At 48.9% G+C, this 26,444-nt stretch overlaps 2 protein-coding genes across 2 annotated transcripts in view; one reads left to right on the plus strand and one right to left on the minus strand.

Annotated features, from left to right (window-relative positions):
* The window catches only part of LOC122364582 (serine/threonine-protein phosphatase with EF-hands 2-like), a 78,866-nt gene extending 65,109 nt beyond the window's left edge, over positions 1–13,757 (minus strand). The window contains exons 1-4 of the mRNA XM_043335135.1: positions 13,632–13,757; positions 6,916–7,498; positions 6,281–6,408; positions 1,800–1,881 (exon numbers count right to left, since the gene is read on the minus strand). Coding sequence (XP_043191070.1) covers positions 1,800–1,881; positions 6,281–6,408; positions 6,916–7,045 — 340 coding nt within the window. The 5' untranslated portion in view covers positions 7,046–7,498; positions 13,632–13,757. The remainder of the gene's footprint in view (positions 1–1,799; positions 1,882–6,280; positions 6,409–6,915; positions 7,499–13,631) is intronic.
* On the plus strand, positions 13,707–17,225 carry LOC122364583 (methyl farnesoate epoxidase-like). Its single transcript, XM_043335136.1, has 2 exons — positions 13,707–14,897; positions 15,224–17,225. Exons 1-2 carry the CDS (start codon positions 14,810–14,812, stop codon positions 16,603–16,605), a joined length of 1,470 nt encoding a protein of 489 aa, XP_043191071.1. The 5' UTR covers positions 13,707–14,809; the 3' UTR covers positions 16,606–17,225.
* Positions 17,226–26,444: the final 9,219 nt, after the last annotated feature.

Genomic DNA, 26,444 nt, shown 5'->3' on the forward strand with positions numbered 1-26,444 from the left:
AATGGAAAGACGTGATGAAAAGCAAACTCAGTGTTACGGATACCCTTAGTATTTTTGAATGCAACATAGCGAAGAAAGAGTTATGTGATGTAGTGCATAATCCTTTCTGGATAGAGACGGTACTTGCCTGGCAGACTATCTCACAGGGTAACAGTTTAACTGAGTTGTCGATCATAAACGAGTCCCTTTGGCTCAATCAGGCATTGCGATTAGATAACCATCCCAGCATTCCGAAAAGAAGGATGTTGTCGAATGGCGTATTGAGAATTAAAGATTTGTATAATGCCAGCGCTAGGCGTATCATGCACTGTGATGAACTACAGAGGAAGTATAATTGTGGTCACTTCCTTACCTGGCACACTATTTTGGAACGAATTCCACGAGATTGGAAATGCAAACTGAACAGGCCCGAACAAACAATGAATCATCATGAGGTTGATTTATACGAGGAATTAAACAATACTTACAAAACGGCAAAGTGGTCATACAAACAAATGATAAATCTCACTGTGACAACTACTCCTAATAAAGCTCAAGAAAAATGGGAACGCGAACTACAAATCCAAACAGGCTCATGGAAAGAAGTCTTTAAATGTATTTATGAAAGCACAAATGACTTCAAAATTCGCTGGCTACAGTTACGTCTATTACATAGGATTTTACCTACTAACAGGCTCCTGTTTTTATACCGTATTAGGGACGACGAAAAATGTGATCGTTGTTCATGGCCCGTTGAAAGCATCTTGCATATTTTTTGGAGCTGCGAATCCAGTAAAACCTTTTGGTTAGAATTCAAAAGAATGTTCTCGCTTGCCACGGCGATGCCACGCCTCTTGTGCCGTCGGTGATAGTGCTGGGCACGTGTGAGCGCAACGGACCATTGGCGGCGGCGCCGCTGCGGGCGGCGCTCCTGCTCGGTAAAGCTTACATATGGCAGTGTAGAAATTTGAGGAAAAAACCAGATGCACCCGGTTTTATCACGTTCATAACAAAATACTTAAATGTGGAGCGATATATAGCAGACTGTACTAATAGGGTAGATGTCTTCTGTCGTAAATATAGCCAAATGTTGACCATGCTCGGTGGAGTAGGAGAGAAAATTTATGCTTACTATTTATCATTTTAAAAGAGTAAGCACTAAACAGCTACTAAATGCTAATCACCAGCAAGACCTGTGTTTAGTAGTGATGGATAGTGTATCGATAAACCATTCAGCTCCAATTCTCACAATACCTATCACACGGCTATGCGATCGTCGTAAACTATGTACGGCCTCGTCCATGTCAAGCGGTTGTAACTCGTCCAGGGTAAACATTAAGCAGTAGGAAGAGGCCATGGTCCGCAAATGTCACACCACTAATTTGAAGTGACGACATGACGGAAGACAGGGATCCTATTCCGGTCAGCCGAAGCCAGCCAGTTCAGGAAGCAGTTGTCGGTCTTTGCAGTACCTAGACGTTTCACTCATGACCTTGGCTTTGAATGTGTTAACATCGCAAAGTGAAAGAGCGGACGGTCTATAAGAAAACCACGTCTCGTTGGATCTGCTTATTGCTGGTTACCGCTGCATTAAAAGATAATATGGGACTCGCATATAAGGGACTCAAGCATAATACAATAATACATGCCTCTCCTGCCTGCTTAGAATCGCAGCCATGTTCACCTGACACATATTTATGCAGGTGCATACTGCACAGTGCGCATAAAGCATAGTGCATATGCCATTTGAGTTTCCGCTCAATGCCAACTCAATGCTACACTTTGCGATTAGTTGAGAGAATATCCCTTTTCATCCTCACCTGTGTGTATTTCCTGGAGCACGGGTTTCTGGTCCTGAACGTCCTCCAAGTGCTCCAGCAGCGCGTTGAAGAAGTTGTACAGCTGTGGAAGAGAAGACAGACTTGCGATCGGTCACGTCAGCTCATGTTGACTGCTGTCTCTATCCCTGTCTGTCTCTGTCTCTGTCTGTCTCTGTCTCTGTCTGTCTCCGACTCTCTTCTCTCTCTCCGGCTATCTCTTCTCTCTCTCTCTTCTCTCTCTCTCTCTCTCTCTCTCTCTCTCTCTCTCTCTCTCTCTCTCTCTCTCTCTCGTCCCCTTTGACCCTCGTTTTCTGCCCTTCCTCGTTCCTCTGTCGTCCCGGTTGAACGTGGGTGATAGCCGCAGTACCACGGTGGCGGGTCACGCGTCTGAAATGGCTCCTGGGGACCTCACGCTCGGCCCCAGCGCATTAAGACCGACAAACTAACGGCGACCGGCGACCGCGGGACCCCAAAGGCGGATGAAACGAGCGGGGCACGGTGGCTGACATGCCCCAGGGACTGGTGAATGGTGAGCTGTGGAGCGACAGAGTGAGAGAGAGAGAGAGAGAGAGAGAGAGAGAGAGAGAGAGAGAGAGAGAGAGAGAGAGAGAGAGAGAGAGAGAGAGAGAGAGAGAGAGAGAGAGAGAGAGAGAGAGAGAGAGAGAGAGAGAGAGAGAGAGAGAGAGAGATTGAGGAGATAGAGACGGCAGGGCTGACGAATGGACTCTCAGGGTGATGTATCAATGGGTTATGTAATGTGTGTTATAAATAAATAAATGAAAATGAAGAGGATTGATGATGCTTCAACGGCCTTGAGGGACACGAAGAAATACCTTCTTGTGGCATTAGCGGTGTTCTTGAGAAGAGTAGAAGGAGCTTGTGCATAAAAGTGGGAATGGATTGGAAAAAAGAGAGATGGGGAACAGCGTGTATTGCGTAATAAAGGTAAGCAAACAAACGGTTAGATAAACTAAAAGCCTATGAATGTTCGTAACGTTTCACTAAATGTTCCCGCTGACCCCTGATCCCGTAGCCGTTAGGAAGTGCCGTATAACCATGGAGTGGCAGATGAAAACGCTCGCCAAAGTTCAGTGACAGGTGATGAAATGAGCAGTTGAGTCGTGTATTTGGACATATTGGACGACTGGACGAACCAATTTGGACGATTGGACACGCACATAGCCGGACAATGGCCGTTTTTTTTTCATATTAAAGTGGGTTTTGGGCATCATCTGAACGTTGACTTTGAACCGTTGATGTTATGTGGCTTGTGAATAGAACTAAATGTCTGGTGTTCGCTCTGAGAGCTTGGCTACATCAGAATCCTGGCAAAATCTCGCTGACGTCAGTCACTGTCTCTTTGCTCGCCGTCGACCATCCGAAGAGACACCAGAGACCGACCGACTGTGGTCAGACGAATCTGGCGCGGCGACTCGCCGGTCCTCGGTCCCAGGACGGAGCTCGGTCAGCAGTAGCTGGCACAATCGATGGCGCCGCCGCCGCCCCTGGCTCGTGGTTAACTTATGATACGTGTCGCGGCCGGCCGGTCGAGTGGCGACGCCGTGTGCCACGGGCCGGGCCGGCACCACCCCCGGCACACAGTGCGGCTTCCCCCGCGGCCGGTTAGCCGATTATGGAGCACGCCAGCCGCCCCGGGGGCACCGGACCGCGCCAATCACTTTGTAACGACATCGTCGGGTCATGCAGAACCCTGTTGCGATAACGTCATTCTGATGTTTGATGTCATCAGACATGAGTCAGTATCAGTGCACCCGTCATCGGCGATCGGATTGTAACGGCCTGCCGCAGTCCGAAGCATTCTTCAGAGGCATTCCACGCTCGACAATTGCATCGTTCTGCTTGCGACTGCTTCATGATTGTATCGTTTCGGTATAGCCAGAGGCTTTTGTGTGCAGGGGACATCGACGCCTTTATGGTAAAGCTCTTCGTATCTGAATAAAATAAGATGCAGACCTTTTTACAAAGCATTGGAATGCTGGTGACTAAAGCTGAAATTATTTTGGGGAATTCAGGCTGCATGAAGCGAAGCACTGCGCCCTTAGTATTCATGAATTGGCGCTGCCACCAACACTGAAAATTTTCTGAGGAGATTTGAACCAAGCCTTTCTGATTGCTTGGTGTCACCGTGACAGGCCTGGAGGTCAGCTCGCCACATGATTGTCAGACAGAGAAGTATAGGCCATCTTCTCCCCATGTGAGTAAGTGGTTGGTACTTACAAAACGATCGGCACACGCTGATAAGGTCTGATAAGTTGAACCGATGAACTTTGAGACCGCGTCGCTTAGTTCCCAGCTTATCGTGACTGTGGCTTGGCGGCGCGTGGCGAGGCGTGACGTTGGAGGTCACGAGGCGGCAGTTTCTTCCTTCCATTTTCTTCAAGAACCATTCAAAATGATTGATCATTCGAAGCATCGATTATATGATTGTAAATAACAAAGTGATAAATTCAAACGTTTAAATTTTAACGGGTTGCGCCGTGTAGGACGTATAATCATTCCAATACCTTGAAAAATAAAACTTGTTTGAAACTTCAAGACAGAGACAACTAACGTAAAAGTCATACCTTCATAAACACTCGTGGGCCTTCAGTTAGAATTAGCTGATATTCCTCAACAATGCTGGTGTATGTACACGGCTAATGAATCGCGCTGGCAATGTATCATAGCTACACTCACTCACTCACAAGTCTGACCCCAGCGACCCGTCCGTCGTCGCCCAGCTCACAAGAAAGGCTTCGCCGGGTCGGCCCATAGCCTGCTGTGTCAAATGTGTCACTGCTCGCGGAAGTGGGAGGGGAAGGGACGATCAATGTCCGCCCCGCCGCCATTACCCCCTCGCCCCTCCCGGCATCCACTTCCTCGCCGCCATGTTTATGATCGTCCATGGCATGGCTGCTGGAGCCATTCTGCCGTCAGTTCCAGACTGGACATTCCAAAACTGGAGTGTTTCCATGCTGTGGCTGCGCTGGTGTATGAGCACAGTGGCTGCACAGACCGCAGGGGGCTGTGTAATGGTCCGAGCTGTCCTAACGAGGGCATAGCGGCCGGTACAGAGCCGCACCACCAACCACAGACGGGCCGCCGTAGTGCAGGGATGGCGTGCCGCGACTGGCGGCCGGATGCCGTGTGCTGAGTGCACGGGCTGCGTGCTGAATGCACGGGCTGCGTGCGGTGGTCGCAGGGTTCTAATGGTGATCTATCACAGCAGGACGTGAGCGGGGGCCGTGAGCCGGTGAGCCGTCCCTGCTGCTGGTGTACGCTGGAATGGCCTTTTCAATGTGGCGTGTGGACTTGCAGAGTGAGTGTTTAGAAGGTCGACAGACAACGGAGAATGCGCGGAGATATACATTAAAGTGCTAACTCGCTGATGTCATGACATTCCGTAATAAATTTGAAAAACATATTTTATGAAAGGCACGTCGTGCATGCGTCAACTCTGGTGTATGTATGAAGACGATGATTGTTTCAAGCGTATGGCGCGGCATTTAAGATATAATTTATTCGTAAGTGCCCTAACTGTCGAGCACGTACTGCAGCATTCCTTTGGGCTGTGACAGCGAGTTCTTTACATTTGAAACAGCTGCTTTGTTCAGATGTAAAATTCCTCAGATCTCCAACATGAACATTGACATTTTATGCAAGAAAAATAACGTTTGTGAAGGATTATTACAACTTTGCGTCTGAGTTTATCTTTCAAAACGAATATCCAAAGGAAAAATAACGAGGTAATGTCATTTCAAGGCAAATTTCTGCAACAGTCGCTAAGTGTCACAAACATTATTTGAAGAATTTATCTTTGAAATGGGTCACACAGTACCTACCTAATGTTAGCTTTGAAGCATCACTCACGTCCCCTTTAGGTCCCCTAATTTGCTACGATCACACAACGTTAGTCTCACGAGTTTCAATATACACTCTCCTTTGTAATTAGGATCAGTTTAATTGATCAATCACTGTACTAACGATCTCTATCTAATTTCGCACGGCCCCTCCCCTCCCCTGCGGACTCTCGAGGGTCGTGGCGGAGTAGATTGATCGGCACTGGACCCTCTGTCCTCTGCCCCACCCACCCGTGTGGGGAGAGACTGGTCACTGGTCAGTGCGCCTCATCGTTGTTACACGTAAAGATAGGACGATGCGCACCTTCTCCCTCCCGCCGTTACGGAAGTATCGGGACTTGGCAGTGCACACATTTCCCTGCCCGGTGGGAAGCGGGAGAAAGGCCCCTGGCCTTCCATGACCAGTAAATCGAATTAAATTCCCTGTAAGACACGTGGCCTTGCCAGCCTATGGTCGTTTGAACTACTATGAAAGGAACATTAGCACTTGGTTTGCAAGCTATATTGTGCATTCCACGCCCACAGCCACCCACTCAAACGTGAGGGAAACTGTGCGTCGAGCTTTCCCTCTATATCTGAATTCTTTAACCCTTTTACGGACCGTCGCGTCACGAGACTCACCTTCATCTGGTCGAGCTCGCCGGCGTACTCGATGGACTGGAAGATGGTCCAGGTGTAACGCTGCCTCAGCTCCATTCGCGCCAGGTAGCGCCTGTACCAGCGCTGGATCAGGACCGCCGACCGCAGACCTGCCGCACACCGAATAGGATGTTTAACTGGGGAGGCAGTGAAACGCACCACTGGAACTTGCATAATAGAAATAGATATCGGATATTAATGTGTGTTTTAGGAAGTTGCTATTTTTCTTTTCCAACCAATATTACGTAGGCATGATTTTGCTTAAATTGGTTTCTCAAACTATGCCAGAAGTGAGTGATATCTGGTCATTAGAATGCCATCAGCTGGGCGCTAAGGCCACGAGACAGCGAGATGTCTGCTCATCGATCAGTTCAGAACTCATGATCCCCACAGAAAGTTTCAGCATTAGCAGCATTCAACGGGCACACTGATCGCCTTCCCGAACATCTATAAATAGGTGATCAATACGGCGGGGAAGTTGTCAACAGCCAGCACATAGTTTTGGACCTGCAACGTCTGTTTATGGCATATATTAGCGTGTTTTACGAGTATATGTACTTTATAATATACGGCGTTTGATACCGGCATCAATCCCCGAGCCCGTCCTCCCAGCTCACCGATCTCCATTTTCTGGACGCTGGGCGCCGGCTCGGTCTCTCCTCCCTGGCAGAGGAGGAGGCGGCGCAGCTTGCCGTGCGTCCCGCCCACCTCGTGACACTTCTCCATGGTGCAGAGACCGCAGCCCATGACGCCGGCGCGACGCGGCCGATCGCGCCGAGCGCGGGCCGCTGCCAGGGACCGGGCCGGGTGGCGGACGGGCGGGGAGGGAGATAGACGGATAAAGGGGTAATAGGGGAATGAAAGGGACTAACGGACGGCTAGGATCCGACGTAGAGAGAGCGACGGTTGGGTGAAGGGAGTGGCAGTGGTTAGTAATGTAAGATCAACCAAAATGTCTGGTAAAACATTTTTTACAACCGGTGTTTCAGGGGGGTGGTGCTGAACAGCCTGGAGGATCGCACTGCAGCGGTAGAAACAGAGTGTCAACGCCAAAATGACTAAGGTAGAAACAGTGATGAACTGCAGGCGAAAATGAAACAAAAGAAAAGAGGCTGGCGTGATTGGAAGAAGTGAGGAATGTGTTCGATATCCGGCCAGCGATGGATTGTGCTTGTAGTCAGCTTCTCACTTCATTCTGACCTGTGGGTGACGGAGAATGAAATGGCGTCAGAAAAAAATTGTTTACTTATTTTAACCGTTGAACGGCCAATTGCCTAATTAGGCATTTGGGAACTAAGGGACAAAATTTTATCATAAATTTAAACACATAACATCACGAATAGAGTTGTTGTTTGGCAAAATGGCAATGTCGCGATTGATATGATCGGTTTGATTTGGAGTGTTCTTGATTGCAGGGAATACTTTTCACTGTTAGCAGCCGAATGGTACTTACCTAGCCTAGTTACGCTGGTTAGCCTCAGTGGCCAGCTAATTTCTCAAAGTTCACATGGTTTGGGCACCCAGCTATCGCAGAGGCACAGAGACCGTGCGACAAAGTTCAGTTGCGACACTATCGATACAAAGCATTGTGGTAATTGTTCGTGCAGCTAACAGTGGGTAAAGGTTATTTGCGCTTGATTAGGTCATCGGCTAATGAAAAGGAGTCTATTTGAACACTACACGACGTACTGATCACTCCCAAACATTGCACAAGCCGTCGAGTAAACAAAGCCCGGAATTTTGTCTCGATAGGTTTTGATAGTGGAAATGCATCACACTATGATAACTTCTGTTACACAATATGACATGTATAGAAATGTATGGAAAGGGTAATTTAATAATGGCATCGTAAATCAGCAGCCTACGTAAGCTTCCGTGGATACATTTACCCTTTACAAATATTATCGCTGTGTTTCGCTCGATAACCGTATATGCGGAAAGCTGCATTTCTCCCGATGGCATGTGCGCTGCAAGGACTGCCAGCATCCATCATAAATCACAGTCCTCATATCCATGTAATCTCCTCCTCTGGCTGAAACTCCATTCAACCCTCCCGACAAATTGCCATACTGACATCATTTGACGCATCTGTTGTCTGATAAAGCACCGCTTCCGCAGAGCGGAGACCAGAGCGGGACGACCGGGAGGCGCGTGGCGCCGAGCAGACGGGCAGCTGCTGAAACGTATTTTCGCTGCGCCGAGTCGGACGCTCCCAGATCGATGCGTCTTATTTCACGAATATGACCATCGACCTAGGCAGCGGCGGCGGATCGTCGCAGCGGACACGATAGCGGACACGCTAGCGGACAGCGGGCTGAGAGAATGGTCTGGACGCGACAACCGGCAGCAGGCTGCCGCTCTGGGTGGTCGCGGCGGGCTGAGGGCAGCGGAATGACAGCGGAAATGACAGCCGGTGAATGTCTGCAGCGATCAGAGGGCAGCAGACATCACAGCGGCATGACAGCCGGAGGATGGCGGAAGACAGCGAGCATAGAGCAGCGGACTGAGCAGACGGGTAGATAGCCCGCGACAGTTGAGCAGCGAGTTGTGAAGAGAAGACATGATAGCGCCGGTGAAGAAAAGCGGACATGACAGTGGGCAGAGAGCAGCAAACAGTGGTCACCAGGCACTAGGCGCTGGGCAGTGGGTACTGAACAGGGATCGAGAAAGATAGCGGAAAGAAAAGGCAGGGCTCATTGGTCATGGAGGGCATAGCAGCCCGTGAATTGGACTGAAACTGGATGTATTGAGGAAGACAAACGACGCGCTGCAGACTGTGGCCAGCAGTGAAAGGTATAGCGAGCACAGCGTACAAAGGGCAGCGGGTAAAAACATTGTTCCTGTGTGCACTGTGTGGTGAATGCTGCACGGTGCGGTGGTTCGATGGCAGCATACAACACCACACACCCACACAAAGCCGGCTGCAAATACGGTGTAGCGACAGAGGCGACAGAAGCGGACGTTGATCGGAGCCCGGTGAGACTGACAGGGCTGGATAGTGGATACATCTGGCGGTGATCGAGGTCACCGCGCCGTCCGCGCTCAGCGACGGACGGACAGTGCTCACCGACAACCGCATCGGTCCGAAACATCTCTTTTTATCGAATCTTGTTTTTCCAGTGTGTTTTTTTCAAGGATCTTTACAGTTATTCACGCAACACCATCAGAAGCAGACTATAGTCTACAGACTATACATCTCACTTATATAAGTGAGATGTGTGCATTCAGCCATACGCATCTCACATTCCCTCGGCGCTCACCATCTCACCCCATTTTTTCGCCCTCTCACCTGCCCTATTCTCACCACCTCACCCGTCGGCTCTCACTGGCCGGCCTGAAGGTGGCCGTGCCGGCGATCTGCGCCGCGTAACGACGACGAACAGAGCCGGATCAATGACCCCGGTCGCAATCCCGCGCCTGATTAGCAACAGGTAAGATGATACCAAACCTGCGTCGGAGTCGACCATCCCCCTCCCGTGGTGAGGCCGCGGGGGAGGGGAGAGGCTGGTCCGCGGGACGGACAGGCGAGCGGAGCGGTAAAGTCCCGCGACAGGGACGGGGAAAGCGGGACACCGAGGTCAGCAGGAGTCCTTCCTGTATGTGTATTGGGTACCGCAAAGTGTGTGCATGCTTCACCTCCGGTACAACCTACACTTCAGAAGGCACATAATAATTCCAATGCAATATTATTGAAATACAATGCCTCAAAATGTTGTTCAAACAAAGGCATGGTGGTCAGGCTCGCTTTTCTTAGACGGAACTTTAATGGAACTATGTCTTCACGTTTCTGGATATGTTGAGCAGAACTGCATAGTGCATGTTGCCTTTCACTTAAATCACGAGCGAAGGATCCTCTTTTAGTTATCGAGTTTTAGTCTGACCACACCACCATTACCCTAAATTTCGGCCTATCTCCAGTCCTGCAGACCCTTTCGAAACAAATTATCTCCAAGACATGCGAAGTCATTTTACTCTGTCCCGTGAAGAGTCTGTCTACGACGTTTATTCGCGGGTCGGGTCGCACAAAGATAACATGTTACGGCCCAGCTGCTGTGGGCTGTCATAACCATAGGGTTGTGAAGCTACGAATCTGAGTGCAAGCTGTCTCGATATATGTAAATTGACCTCGTTATGCATTTTTCATTCGCAGCCTCCACAGAAATCCTGAAGCACAAAGTACCTGGTCGTATAGCATTGGCCGCAGTATAGAAAGTGGAACAGTACTTGGAGAGATTTGTTTGACAATCTGCTTCAAAGCATATTAGGTATGTGGGTCTCGCTGCTGGAGGCGATATCTAATCAGTCGCTTATCTAATCGTTCAGTAAAGTTGACCGCGGTCAATCTATACAGTCGCTTCTGCGATGTGGATGAGAAGCACACAGTACACTAAGTAACGCGCATTAACATAAGCATATACAGATAGCGCACGTGCCAGTGCTCTCTTCACAGCAGGGCTTACGTCCACGTAAGCAAATAATTGGTACTGTTCTGACGCCCGAGACAGTGGTTAAATGAAGGCAAACGGCTGTGATGGTTAGTACACGGTCCAAAATAATACTGCAGCACTATATGCTTCTCTTAGCCATGCACGACTTGATAATAGCTGTTAAATCATGTTCTGTTTCTGCATATGCTAACTCCGTCACGTCCCTTGCATATCGTGATGCAGTTTCGCCTGTAATCAGATACATGTTACCCCCTCACGATGATGTATTGCGCTGGGCGAACTTTGGGATCATTGCGTCCTAAGTCTCTGTCCCCTGTGACATTCTAGCTCGTCTCATGCCTATGAGATGACCCGAGTGAATCAAGGCGCCTGAGAAATAGCTATCGCCACTGAGATGCATCCCAAACTTTAAAAAAAGTTAATACTACCATGGGTATTGGATAACGTTCGTGTATTTTTTATTGTTTTAGTACCTTGGGATCGTTCATAATTGGTTATTTGCACATTCCGTAACTAAAAGTGTATACAACTATATAGATCTTATTTGAACGAAGCTTGCGATACAAAGTCAAATAAAGATTAAAAGACTACCGTATTCCACGCAGTCAAAGGTAGTATGTGAAAAAGCATTATTGGTCCATTAAAATCTTACAAACCGAAAACATAATATATACCTACTGACTTCAAAAACATTCCCCAACAAAAATTAAGCGGCAGGTATATGGCTCAGTCTTTGGTAAAGTACCTCAACTTTTTTTAAGATAGACTTTTGAGCTTCTGTCGCCTGCGATATTGTGATTTACAAACAAAAGGCTGGAAAAGCGCTGAGAACTTCTGCGTTTCTGGGTTGTCGCTGACACTCGTCTATCTGTGGGTTTAGACATTCGTTCCTCCTATAGAGATGCCGCTACAATGAGTCGCCTGCATCTGAGGTGTTGATGAACGGACGCCGTTGTCATGGATACGACTGCCCCATCGCGTCGGAGGCGCTCTGCATCGACAGATAATCTCGACCAGTGGATAGCGAGCGGGTGAGCGATATTGAGTTGCGAGATGCCGGCAATTCCGCCATCAGTGGACGGGCGTCAGGAGCGCAGAGCCTGGCCTGCTTCAGATGCTGCAGAGAGGCGCTACGGAAAATGGATTTCGGCGGTCTGTTGATGTTGGATTACGGGAAAAGGTCGCGGGAATGGGAGAATTGCTGAACTGAATGGACAGAAAAGCAGCTATTCAGCGATAAAGTTCCACAGAAACAAAAAATCGTTAGATATCATTAAGGTTCTATACTGTTGTACAGAGTGAGAGGTTAAGCTAATTTAAGAGAGAATAAACCATCAACACGATGGAAAGCTCATATAATATGAGGGATTTCTTGAAACATATAACATATTCGAATCTGTAAAGCAGGACAAAGTTTTAATGTGCATTGCTTGGTTGGTATATCTACTCGTACTTATTCTCTGTATCACTTGTGTGCCCTTTTCTTCTGGGTACTGTTTTCAGAAATATCCAGGGATAGTGACAAAATAAAGCGTTTTGCTTCCATTTTCGTGTTACATGTGCTGAATACAGGTACAATATTTAAGTAGCTACCGACTTAAAGTGTATTCACCCGGGCCCGGCCATCGAATGATTTTGCGGTCTTTGTCTGCATCAAAACGGGTGCCCTTGAAAATGATAAGTCCGAATTTGATGCTAGAATGGATGATTGGAATAAACGAATCCTTTCGGCACAGTAAAAGTTTTAAATTATTTCAGCTGAAAGGCCACGTTAGGCGTAAGATGACAAACGGGAAGTTTGTCTTTTAATTAAACGTTGTAGATATCGTCTGGTGGCCAAAATCGCTGGATCTTTTGGACCGACATGGGTAAGTTTTATGTCAGATATTATGTAGGACCTACACTCTACACTCTACTGTACATCATGATTCATGCATGTGGGCAGTATATCGCGACGCATGTATGTTAAATATTAAAAGGTTTGATCATCGTCAAACGTACATCAGTGCTTCAAACACAAGAGGACACCTTGTCATCGTGTTATGTTCGGCTGTCACTCACAGCGTCGCCAGCAATTGGAAAAAGCTAGCATATGTGTTACATAGCATATACGAGGGAGGTGTTTTGACGGCCCCTCTCTTTTGGATCATATGTAAGTTACAACAGCAGCGTTGAAAATGTCAATTTTCATTTAGAGAGAAGTTCGGTGTTTTTTTCCTCGCGACGTTTTGGACATATTTGCACAAAATATATTCTAATGTCTATTTACAGATTAAGTATCGTTTGACGTGGAAAAACACGCTTTATTTGATTGAATCTGTAAAGGTGTTATAGCTGTGTTCACCGAGTTCAAAGTTTGTTAATTCTTTTGATTAATATCATTCAAAATCAATACCGCACCCGAAATGTTGGACAAAATTGAAATGAATGGGTGGTAGTGAATCAAAACGGGACTGATCATTGCAATGGCAATGCAAGCATCGAAACAATGACCGCCTTCAGTGTCCCCCGTGTACGATGATTACCATGCTTCTGATTTTGTTTTAAAGTTTTGTGTGTAGACATACCTGATAGGGTAGGTATCCTCCAATGCTGTTGATCTTTAATTACTCAGAGGACGCACTTTGCATAATCACACGAGGCAGACGCGCGCCCTGGCATTGACTAGGGGTTCGAGTGCCAGCATCGTCGACTGTTTTTCTCTCGTTCAGCGATGACGGACGAGCCAGTTCGATCACTATCCATTCTCTCCTCCGCTCAAGGGCCAGCACAAACAATACGCGTCTGCTCCTGCAGCCGATCTGACTGCCGCCTTCCCTCCCCGCGCCACACTGACCGCCCTACTGGACTGCTCCCACCCTGCAGCAGCGGCGCCCCTGACCTACCTCGGACCGCTGCAACAGCTACAGGTGGGCTCGGCTCGGCAGCACGACGATTGACGCCACTGCAGGCCGCCCCTGCTGTCTCAGATGACACCCGCTGTTCACCTGTGTTCACACCAACACTGCTCTGGTCCTGACCATCCGCACCCGTCGCGGCCAGGGCGAGGTCACCGGTCGCCCCTGCGCCGGACGTCGGCGGCCGCGTCCACCGCCCCCCGCCACCGTCGGAACACTGTCGGTACCGACGGGGGCGCGCCGCCGACCGACGATCGGCGACCGTGGCCGCTCGCACATCGACGCGCGGGGTCCGCGGAAGTATAATATAGGCCAGAGGATCTCTTCAGGCGACTGGGTGGATCACGAATAGGGCGAGAGAATCATGGGATCCATTGGTCGGACGAGCGTGCAGTAGCCGTGGCAGTGACGCCGAAGCGTAAACGGTGACCTTGAGTGTAACTGAGAAGCACCTGGCCCGGTTGAATGGTTCAAAGGGCAAGGTCAGCTTAGTCAATGGTATACCAGCATAACCTGGTTGCATTATCACTGATCAGGGTTGGAACTGGTCGACGGGTGAAATTAACTACACTTGCGTACCTTATTTATTATCACACAAGAGAAACAAAGCACTTTGCTTTAGATGAACCTTGTAAAAAAGATAGGTGTACCTACATCGAAAATGTGTGTCAGATTTCTGTACACCAATATTCGCAAAAAATGGCCATGAGCTGCTCATTTGGAAACTCTCTGGAGGTCAGCAGGCTGCAGACTGCGCAATGCGCACTGCACGCCGCACGGACCGGTCATAACCATTCGTATAGACTGGGCCGATAGCCGGGGGCCGTTCCCAAGGTCGTTTGCAGACGGGGCCATCCCGTCTCGCCGTCCGCGCCGGGCCGGCCGGCGGGGTGTGATTCGTCGCCAGTCAGCTGGCCGGGCCGGCCGGAGTGGGTCGGTGCAGGGAGGTGGCGACGGCGGCGTCTGTGGCGGAGAGTGGGTCAACACGCTCTACCATTTCATAACCGGCCTACATCAAACGACCGCGCCACAAAAACGGAAACAGTTCGACGGGCAAGAAGCTTGCCCCGTTGCGAGCGCCAGACGGCGGCGGCACGGAGCGCAGTGCGTGCGTGACGCTGGTCCCGAGGTGACCGTAGCTGGACGCGGGAGCGAGCGTCCTGAACATGTTGCTCACGTTGGTGCTGGTGGTGCTGGTGCTGGTGCTATCGCTGTGGTACATGAGGCCGCAGCAGCCGGTAGGATTCCCGCCAGGTCAGTGGTCTTCAACTCCTCAGCCGAACGTTCTGAACAGGTTTCGGTCCGGCTCTAATAGCTATGTGTGGTTCTCTTTCGTCCAATGCCTGATGGGCATTTTTCTTTCCGACCATACAGCACGCACTTAATTTAAAACTTATTTTGCACTTATTCAGATATACATTTTCATAATTGAGAGCATGAACTCAAAATTGTTCAATGCAGAATGGTGAATTAGTTTCCAGTTTCTAGAATATCGTGTGCGATGGATAAGGTGAAAACGTCGTCTTTCGCTTTTTCGTCCGAATGATGTGTGTGTGATAACAGTCCTATGACTGTTTCAGGTCCCACAACTCTACAAATCGGAGAAATCCTCTGGGCCATCATCGAGGCTAGAAAAGGCAATCTTACCGGTGTGATTGCGTACTTTCAAAAGAAATATGGAGACGTTTTCGGCTTTGTTCTACCCACTGGCCAAAAACTGGTACATATCCTCAAATATGATGACATCAAAGAGGCCTGCTCGATGCCCGAGTTCTCGGGCCGGCCAAATGTGTTTGCGTTTTTAGTGCGCAGCTATCAGCAAAAGCTGGGCATTGTGTTCAACGACGGTGCGACGTGGTCGGAGCACCGGCGGTTCGCGCTGAGACACCTGCGAGACCTCGGCCTGGGGAAGAACTCCATGGAGTCCACAGTGCTGGACGAGTTCGAGGAACTGGCCAAAGAGATGCAGCAGGACTGCGGAAAGCCGGTGAAGATCAACTTCCGCTTCAACCTCACGGTGCTGAACATCCTCTGGAGGATGGTCGCCGACCAGCGACTCGACAATAACAACCCGAACGCCCAAAAGTACATCGCGACCGTCAACGACTTCTTCAAGACGGTGGGTCCCAAGAACCCGACGAACGTGGCGCCGTGGCTGCGGCACGTGATGCCCGAGTGGAGCGGCTACGCGCCGCTGATCCGGCACCGGGACATGGTGGAGGGCATGTTTCGTGAGCTCGTGCGCGAGCACCAGAGCACCCTGGACCGCTCCAGTCCGCGCGACTTCATCGATCGGTTTCTTATAGAAATGGAGTCACCGGACGCCGAAGCTCGTGAGTTCACCGAGCGAAACCTGGCAGTGATCGGCATGGATCTGTTCGCCGGCGGCATGGAGACCACGTCCACTTCTCTCATGTGGGCCGTCCTGATGATGGTGATGTACCCGGACGTGCAGACTCGCGTGCAGCAGGAGCTGGACGCTGCGCTGGGCGGCCGGCTGCCCTCCTACAGCGACCGGCCGCGCCTGCCGTACACGGAGGCCACCCTGATGGAGATCAGTCGGCGGGCGACCCTGCTGCCCCAGGCGGCGCCGCACAGCACACTCAGTGACGTCGCCTTCCGCGGCTTCACCATTCCCAAGGACTCGATCGTGCTGATGCACCTGGGCTCTGTGCACATGGACTCCGAGTACTGGGGAGATCCGGAGGCCTTCCGACCGGAGAGGTTCCTCACGGCCGACGGCGCAGTGCGACACGACGAGCGTCTGATCCCGTTCGGTGTCGGCAAGAGGTTCTGCCTCGGCGAGACGTTGGCGCGCATGGAAATGTTTATGTTGTTTGCGTGTCTCCTTCAGCGGTTCCGGTTTTCGGCCGTTCCCGGAGAGAAACTGTCGATGGAGACTGGGTTTTCGGCAGTGCGGCAGCCACAGGAGTTCTCGGCGGTGTACGAGCTACGAAGCTGACTCACAGACATTTGAAACGGACTCGATTGACATTGTGCGATGCATCCTTCGTTATGCTTATAGATGACTGTTTGGAAATCGTATGAGCTGTTTTTCACGCCCAATTTTTCATTGTTACACTGTGCGGAAGAACGGTGCCTAGCATCTAGTCACAAGTCCAGGCTACATCACAACCGTTCTGAAGATGCACCTCTAGCATAGTGATATATCATTAGCATGCAAATCATGCGTGGAACTTGTTTTCGATCAATTAAATCTTACTTATACAGGCTCTGACTTCAAATTGTTGAGTTTCCCCCCAAAAATGACGGCTAACTTGATAGTTGATGCGTAATTAAAACAGAGCATAGCTCATCCGTATAAGCTATATTTTCTAGGTCACGACTCACGACTCATGTTAAGCAGAGCTTGTTGTTAGGTCTTAGTCCTGTTGACCTGATGACCCCATTGCCCCCCCCCCCCCCCCCAACTGTTCAATGTTCATCGCTGTTTCCGCATGCATACATAGGTTGACTTCACCAGTTAAAGGCGATCACCACTTGCCTTGGAAACAAGATAACTGACCAGTGACCAGTGCCCAGTATGGAATGGATCTTTCAATAAACCTATGCCGTGTTAAACCGAAACCGGAGCAAATTGTTTCTAACTTTTTATAGGTAGGTATGTTCACGCGTTGTTAAAGTCTTGCTGTCTTGTTTCAGTAATGCTATAAATGCAAACTGCAACAATTTTGTGCTATTTTAGTGGGCATACTCCCAATACCTTTGGGATAGCAAGCCCATGTGTATCCCGCTTCCCGCCGTTTTAAATTGTCCTGCATGGGCTATACCTTCAGAAGAGAGTGGTAGTCTCCATGAATGACTCTCACAGACCCCAAGAGGCTCACTAGTCACTTGGTAGCAGCTGGGCACATCAGCGTCAGTCAAAGTTCACGAGATCGGTGGCCTCTGGCCGCTGGCTGGGCCGGCGCGTGGACTCGATAGGAAGCTGAACTTCGGCCGTCAGGGTCCGGCGCTCAAGTGCACGAGACGAGTCGGTGAGCGCCACCAACCGTGATGCGCGCATAACAGGCGATTTGCACTGAATTTGCATACATTTGCACGCATACATGCGCTCTCCTGTTTAGTACACCGCATACACGTGCAGGTGTACTGTGCAGAAAAAGGGTTCAACTCAACTAAGGATCGTCGAGGAAGAGCATAGACAAAGCAAATTTCGCTGGGATATAATATGCGGTAACGCTTAACGTTATAGCTCAGTAGCCTCGTCTAAAGCATAGATCATGTGTAGACATTGAACGCTGGGCAGCAGAGCCTGACGATGCATGGTGAGTTAAGTTCCATGTTTTTTCTTCTTCAATAACATCCAATGTAGGTAAATAAGCACCTAAGTTCCTTATGCGGTGATTGAATAATATTACGGCATTGCCGTTTATTTTCTCTACTTCAGGAAGAAGTAGGTAATTGATTACCCATATCAATTACCCAATGGATGTGTCGTTATTATCATTAATTGAACACCAGCGACCTGGCTTTAAGCTTCATCTTCTCAGTATATTCTTCTTTCGTGGAGCATAAGGTGAGGTCAGATTTACATACATACATACAGCGTGTTGTGATGGCAATGCGGACCAGATGAGGACGGTGAGCGGACCGAAATCGTGCCCGGCTCTTCTTATATAGCTGTACTCACAAGCTCGAGACTAAATTTTGCCGTTAAGCGGAATTTCTGTGGTCCAAGACCACGTTTGCCTCACGGTTTGACTGACCCTTCAACCGAACCCTCAATAGTGAAGTTAACTCGCCTCGCTTTTCTCCGAGACGAAGCATTGTAGCGAGATTAGCGAGAATCGGACGCCGCCCCGAGCGCGACTGCTCACAATACAGCGACCTGGCCTGCCTAGTGTGTCGCGAGGGCCCGGACATGCCGGAGCACGTGCTGCTGAGGTGCCCGAGCTTGGCTCATGGCGCGAGGCTTCGCCTATTCGGCTACTATTAGACCGGACCCTATGCAGTTTCGGGACGGTGGGGCCGTGGCGGCCTTGAGCCGCGGCTACCTCAGTCACCGAGAGCCGTTGGGCTACGACAACAACAAGATTGGCGAGACGGGCTGGGGAGGGTTGGCCGCTGGCCACGACACATTTAACCCTATTTCTGGCGGGGGGGGGCCTCAGGAGCCCCCCCTGAGGTTTTTTGGTTATATCTCCCAAACGCGTTGAGCTAGGAAGCTCAAATTTTCTGACTTTTCCTAAAAGGCTTCTACGCAACATGTCTGAAAATTTTGAGTTGATCTGACCTCAGGTCAGGTCACCAGAGGCGGTTTGGTGACGCTACCTCAGAAAAGTTTGCAATCACGCCAGAGCTAGAGTTTTTGACCGATCAATTTCTTCTCTTCAGGGTTTAGTTAGGGTACCAGTATGTGCAATTTGTATATCTCGGAATTTTGATATCGGTGACCTAAGGTCAGGTCAATTTCGCGACCTCCCCATTATAAGTCAATGGGGGAAAAATCAACTCCCTGTTTTTACCACTAAAACGGGTCGGAATGGCCCCATATACCATACATGACTTCATATACGATCAACCTTCACTACCTTGAGGTCTGTTTTGCTGTTGGGCAGCTGTGAGGTCATGTGACGTCATCAAAGGTCACCAAAGGTTTTTGGCCAATAACTCCGTACAGGAACAAGATACAGACGCGCGTGGATGGTCTCATTGTGTTCAGCTCGTCAAGACGCATCGAATGATATACATGATGACCTCGAGGTCACGTGACCTGAGGTCAACCTTTGACCTTGACCTTTCGAGGTCAACATATATATCATTCGATGCGGATTGACGAGAGGATCACGATGATGCCCTTAGTTTGTTCCTATCTTGACTAATTCGAAAGTTATTCGAGAAAAACTCTCTCCATATCTAGTGCCGCCATTTTGACTTTTTCGACCCCTGTGACGTCATCTTTGACCTGACCTGAAAATGACCTTAGTAAAAATTGTAGATCTTGCCCGTGCGTATCCGTTGCCGTTTACCGCTTGTCGCTATCTTGCTTCGTTCTCGAGATCTCAGGGGGGGGCCGAATCGGCCCCCCCCCCCGCCAGTTTCTTGTCCCGGCGGAGCCCGCCAGGAATAGGGTTAAAGGTAGTGTGCCACCTCTGAATGATTTCCCATTTTATTTTTCCTAGGGTAAGAAGCTTCTGTTTTTACCTAATATCGCAAAAAAAATCAAAAATGGTCCTAAAATAGTGCTTTTTTCGCCTAAAAGTTTATCGGTTTTTCGATATGTATAACAACTGTAGTGGGCTGACCTGCAAACAGGCGTCGGCAACAATCACGAATGCGGCGCACTTGTGACAATAAGCAAAGGTCATTATAGAGTTTATACGACGTACGGGAATGAGTTATCAGCTGTCTAATCGTAGACAACACAATGTCGAATTTAAACTGTAAGCCTGTATTGGTATTGGCTGTCAAACATTAATTTATGGTTTGAAATATTATTTTATGCAAAATAATTATATGAAATATAATTATATGAAACAGCCGTCTCTAAAGTTATGACCACATCTCACCACATGAAAGTGGCAGAAATGACAATGATCAGCTGACGCATTTTTCTTGGCCGAAGTCAGAGCGCGCGGCCCGACGCACCACCACCGCACCACAAAGTATGAGCAGAAGCCGCGCCCAAAGCCAGGGCCCCGGTAACGTGAGGTAGCCGAGTCGGGGCAGCGTGCGCTGACCCAAGCCGGGGCCGCGGCTTTGGGCGTGGTCTACCGCATCCCCGCGGGCAGCCCCGGGCTATCACATGACACCGGGAGGACGCGCGGCCCCGGCTTGGGTCAGCGCACGCTGCCCCGACTCGGCTACCTCACGTTACCGGGGCCCTGGCTTTGGGCGCGGTCTACCGCACCACCTAACAGGCGTGTTCGAAACCGCAGGAGATGATGATGAACGGGTTTATCGAAACTTGATTGGATGAGCCTATCGGTAATAGCGATTTCAGTGTGTGCATTTATTGTTCATAGTGGTGTGAAATGTGGTTGGGGTACGACCGACAACCCGTCGGGGCGAATTTCGCACTGGGGTACTCAAAATTTGAAGAATTTAAGACGTTTCCATGAGTTTTGAAGGTATGGATAAGTTCTAAAAATCCGGCTCTCCTTATCTGGGCCATTAACTCCATACGGCCCAGGAAAGCTGGCACACTACCTTTAAAGGTAGTGTGCCAGCTTTCCTGGACCGTATGGAGTTAATGGCCCGGATAAGGAGAACCAGATTTTTAGAACTTATCCATACCTTCAAAACTCATGGAAACGTCTTAAATTCTTCAAATTTTGAGTACCCCAGTGCGAAATTCGCCCCGACGGGTTGTCGGTCGTACCCCAACCACATTTCACACCACTATGAACAATAAATGCACACACTGAAATCGCTATTACCGATATGCTCATCCAATCAAGTTTCGATAAACCCGTTCATCATCATCTCCTGCGGTTTCGAACACGCCTGTTAGGTGGTGCGGTAGACCGCGCCCAAAGCCAGGGCCCCGGTAACGTGAGGTAGCCGAGTCGGGGCAGCGTGCGCTGACCCAAGCCGGGGCCGCGCGTCCTCCCTGTGTCATGTGATAGCCCGGGGCTGCCCGCGGGGATGCGGTAGACCGCGCCCAAAGCTGCGGCCCCGGCTTGGGTCAGCGCACGCTGCCCCGATTCGGCTACCTCACGTTACCGGGGCCCTGGCTTTGGGCGCGGCTTCTGCTCATACTTTGTGGTGCGGTGGTGGTGCGTCGGGCCGCGCGCTCTGACTTCGGCCAAGAAAAATGCGTCAGCTGATCATTGTCATTTCTGCCACTTGCGTGTGGTGAAATGGGGTCATAACTTAAGAGACGGCTTTTTCATATCAATTACCTATTTTACATAAAATCATATTTCAAACCATAAATAATGTTCGACAGCCAAATAAAAGAAACAATACCAATACAGGCTTACAGTTTAAGGCTCGACATTGTGTTGTCTACGATTAGACAGCTGATAACTCATTCCCGTACGTCGTAACTCTATAATGACCTTTGCTTATTGTCACATGTGCGCCGCATTCGCGATTGCTGCCGACGCCTGTTTGCAGGTCAGCCCACTACAGTTGTTATACATATCGAAAAACCGATAAACTTTTAGGCGAAAAAGGCACTATTCCAGGCCCATTTTTGATTTTTTTTGCGATATTAGGTAAAAACAGAAGCTTCTTATCCTAGGAAAAATAAAATGGGAAATCTTTCAAAGGTGGCACACTACCTTTAATTATTTCTAAAGTTGAAATTGGTGGTCACATGACAGGCTGTGCTGTGATCGGGCCTCGGGGTATGGTAAATATTTTTATTCTTGGGATTTACGTGTTGCACTCTATAAGATATCAAGCCCAATTTGATACAAGTAGCTGCCTATTAGCCGTTTTCACGACGGAACATTGCCTGGGCAATTATTGAATTGAATTTAAAAGTAAATATTTTTTAATTCGTTTGGTGCTTGCTGATTGCTGAATGTAAGGCATTCAAATTAATTGATTGTTTTGAGTGAACTTCCAAAATAGAACTTTAATCCTATATGACTACCCAGTCGATGCCAACTCTCAGTGCTGTAGGCTAGAACTGACATCAAATTGCGTCATTGTTTCTGTCGAAAGATCTGAGGAATTGCCGACGCAGTTCTGCGTCATGCTGCAGGCTCTTTGAGTAGGGCGAGAAAAAGTCTGATCAAGACGGCTAGCTATTCTTTATTTATGCCAGTGAAGTGAATCACTCAGGCATATCTATACCTACCAACTGGCAGCCAAAGATGGGACTGCAGGGAGCGAGCGCCCGTGACGCGAGCTAATATTCAGGAGATCATTCCCAAAAGGCCGCCACTGAACTCTGAAGCTCAGGAGAAATAGCAATAGGCTAGGCTAAGATGCCAACTGTGATTTATATTACTTATATAGGTAATAGGTATGGTATGTAGGTATCGCATAGGCATCGTCTTATTTTCTGGCATGTGCAGGCGAGGGTTAAGCATTTAGGAAAAAGTGGGGTAAGACGGGCACCTTAACTTTAGAGCCATTTTTCGGTCGGTTAGAAACATCATAGAAACGGCCGGGAAACTGAGTGAAAACCTTTGTTAGACATTTTACTTCCATTGGCCAGAAAATTAGACTTAGAGCTGATTTAAATAAACTACAGTTATTTTTGCAAAACCTTGCAAAAATCGGTCTTACCCCACCCCATGGGGGTGGGGTAAGACGGATCTTGCTTCGTTCTCGAAATCGCGGGGGGGGGGGCGGTTACCCGCCCCCTCCCGTCGGTTCTAAGTTGGCGCAGACCTCCGTTGGTGCGCGGGCTAATGCATGGGAGTGCTTAGCAACAGCAAATTACATGTTTGAACGTTTGAAACCGCAAAAAGCTTGCAAACGCGGGGCTAATGCGAGCTGACATCGCTGAATCGCGATTCCGGCCACACATGGTCTCGGAAAGTAGGTCAAAGGTCATTTGGGTCAAGGCCATGAAATTTTCAGGGTAGGTGTACAATTGATCAATGCTAGGGTACTGAAAGTTTCGTCGCGATCGGCCGCTTTTTACGCGAGTTATTCGCGAAAAACCTTAGGGGGTTGCATCAACACCCTCCTCCCCCTGTGCCGGCGAGGGTTAACCCGCGCCGGGCCGGATCCCCTCTGCGGTTTTTCGCAGATATCTCAAAAACGGCGGCGTGGAGCGCTGCCGTTTTTGGCACACCTGTTCAGGCATTTGTTCCGCAAAAAGGTCACCAGGTCACACCAAGTGACATCACCTCAGAAAAAATAAGAATGCTCGTCATAGCTACACCGATTGATCGATTGCCTTGAAACTTTCAGCGATTGATTAGAGCAACATTATCTATAAAATGTATTTCTCGGAATTTTTATATCGGTGACCTAAGGTCAGGTCAATTTTGCGACCTCTCCTATGGTATAAGTCAATGGGAGAAAATTGAAAAGCGCCTGTTTTGCAGGAACGCTACCTATTCTAGACACTAAACATCGAGATGTAGGTGAAATTGACACACTGAACCGAAAAATGGCAACTGTGACCCCTGGCTATGTCCCCGAGGTCATCTCAGGTCACGAACAGAATCTAACAGTTTTTCGCTAATAACTTCTGATAGAGGCGTGCTAGAGCGCCGAAAACGCCTTAGATGTGTTCGGCTCGACGTTGCGGATCGACTGATATGCAACATGACCTTTTCCGGTCAGGTCATGACCTTGATCTGAGGTCAAATTATAGTTCATTCGACGCGTCTCCACGAGAGGAACACGATGCTGGCAAAAGTAATGTTATGGCTCTTTTGAGTCAAAAGTTATTGCCGAAAAAACGTTTTTCGTAAAAACGGCTATTATTGGAGTTTTTGCCCTCTGGAGGCTAAACCGTTGACCTGAGGTCAAATCTGACAACATTACTCAGAAAGGTCTGTAAAAGGGCTATCGAATGCGCTTTTCCGCGGCGCTGTAGCTCTATCGGTTCCCGAGATAGCCGTTGGCAGTTTCCAAAATGTTGAAATAGTCAACATTTTACCTTTGGTGACCTCTGGTGACCTGACCTTTGACCTGACCCAAAAGATGACCGAAGTGTTTTCGTCCTTATTTTGGACGTTCTTTTGATTGCCGCTTACCGCGTGTCGCTACGTGGCCCAGGCGCCGAGTTAGAAGGGGGGGGGGTGTTCAGACACCCCCCCCCCCGGCCCGGCGCGGAATCTCAGAGCACCGGCCCGGCGCGGGTTAACCCGCGACCGCCTGGGGGGGGGGGTCGGATCCAACCCCCCTCCGTTTTTCTTGAATAACTCATGAACCACTTTCGCTATCTACTTGAAACTTGGCATACCTTCTCCCCCTTTCAATTTGACGTCTCCTGTGCAATTTTTAAGAAAAAATTTCCAATCTTTTTAGATATATCGATTTTAGTGATGTAACTACATGGCGTTTTTAGTCAAAAAGTGGTAGGTACATGCTTAAAAAATCGCCAAAAATCAAGGTTTGAAGCAAATTGCAAATTAAGGACATGAAAAGACGCAGCTTAACGAGTTCTTTAAAATGGCAATCGCGGATTTTCCATAAAATGCGTTTTTCACCCCTAAAAATTCAAAAAACTATATTTTTTAGAAAACACCTACCTAATAAAATCCAATATTTTGGGAATTTCCAAAAAACGGAATATATGTTGTAGAGCTCTATTAGAACATTAGATGCCCCAAATTTCAACTTTCTATCTTGATTTTTGACCCCCAAATTGTAAAAAATAGCTCCAACATGCATAGGGCATGGTGACGTCATAAGCATTTTCGTGAATTAGAGGCACTTCTGAACATCACATGTGAAAACAAATGGCACCACTAGATCCCTGGGACAAAGCTCGTTTAGAAAAGTGCATTTTTATGTCAAAAATAAAAAGTTGAAAATTGACTTTCTTTCTTAGCCCTCGTTTAGTTATTACGAGCGAGCGAGCGAAGTGAGTCTTTTCAAAATAACGGAAAAATCTCAGTATGAGCGGCGCGGCCCTGAGCGGCCCGGCCCGGCCCGGCCCGGCCTGTAACGCTTTTGAGAGGCTTATATCTCAGCAACCGCTGGACCGATTGGCCTGCGGTCTTTTTTGCTGGGTAGCCCCATCCCTTCTACCCCGTAATTGACTACTTTTGATACATCTCAGTGACCGTCGTGGCACGTGCCCTGCCACGTGATTGTGAAAAGTCAAGGGTGTTCAAGCTGTTTTGCAAAAGTAGTGATTTTGAGAGGCTCTTATCTCAGCAGCCGCTTGGGCGATTGACTTGCGGTAATTTTTGTAGGGTAGCAGCATCCCTTCTACCCAAAATAGGATACTCTCGATGCATGTGGGTCACCCCCAGTGCACGTGCAAAATACAACAATAAGAGGTGCCAAATTTGTTCCCATTTCAGTAACTCGGTACCTATACTTGACTGAACCTTGACATACAGGTAGGCACCCACCAGGCAATGCATTCCCATGTGTTGCGGCTAGGGTGCTACTGCACGTGCGCACGAGTGCAGGGGGCGTTTTCAGATCTCGAGAACGGCTGGGCCGATTGCGCTCAAATTTGGTACACGGTTGGGGACCAGTTAGTATAGGGTGCCGTGCAAAAGTCATTTTGGACCCCGTTTGCACGTGCGCACGTGCAGAATGCCGCTTCCAGATCTCAGGAACGGCTGGGCCGATTGCGCTCAAATTTGGCACACCGCTAGCGACCATTTAGAAGGGTGCTTTGCGCAAGCCCGTTGGAAGCACCCTCTCGCCCTTCCGCACGTGCAGGGCTCACTATCTCGCTCGCTCGTTCTTCGCCCAAAAGGCGTTTTACTGGTGTATAGTATAAACGATTTTTTATGCTTTCAATGCACACTTATCACCAGTACAGTGACTTGGGGTCACATATAACCATTACCATCGGATTCGGCGTGAAAAATAAGCCATAAAACATGTGTCGCACTCCCATGTAGCAGAAAGTGAAAACCGTGACCTTTCGTGACCTGACCTGACCTTGACCTGTACTTAACCTTCGCCCTGGTGGGGGGGGGGGGCCATTTTGGCCCCCCCCTGTGGTTTTTCAGCGATAACTCAGAAACCACTTGAGTTAGCGCCCTGAAACTTTGTATAGCTGTTTATTCAACATTTTTACATCATGTCCTTTTTTTGGGGGTTCGGGTCAGGTCAGGTCAGGTCACAAGGTCACCAAAACTGACACCACCTCTAAAAAAGTTCAAAGCTCTCTCAAAGGCACAGCTTTTATCCGATCGATGTAAAATTTACAGTACTTGAAGATGTCACCCA

This window comes from Amphibalanus amphitrite, unplaced genomic scaffold (genome assembly GCF_019059575.1).
Source record: "Amphibalanus amphitrite isolate SeventyFive unplaced genomic scaffold, NRLGWU_Aamphi_draft 000684F_arrow, whole genome shotgun sequence".
In the NCBI taxonomy this organism is placed as follows: domain Eukaryota; kingdom Metazoa; phylum Arthropoda; class Thecostraca; order Balanomorpha; family Balanidae; genus Amphibalanus; species Amphibalanus amphitrite.

What these genes read in the sequence shown, in the direction of transcription:
- LOC122364583 (XM_043335136.1), top strand. Translation starts at nt 14,810, where the DNA reads ATGTTGCTCACGTTGGTGCTGGTGGTGCTGGTGCTGGTGCTATCGCTG. An exon ending in GCCGGTAGGATTCCCGCCAG is followed by an intron (nt 14,898 to 15,223) that starts GTCAGTGGTCTT and finishes TGACTGTTTCAG; the next exon opens with GTCCCACAACTCTACAAATC.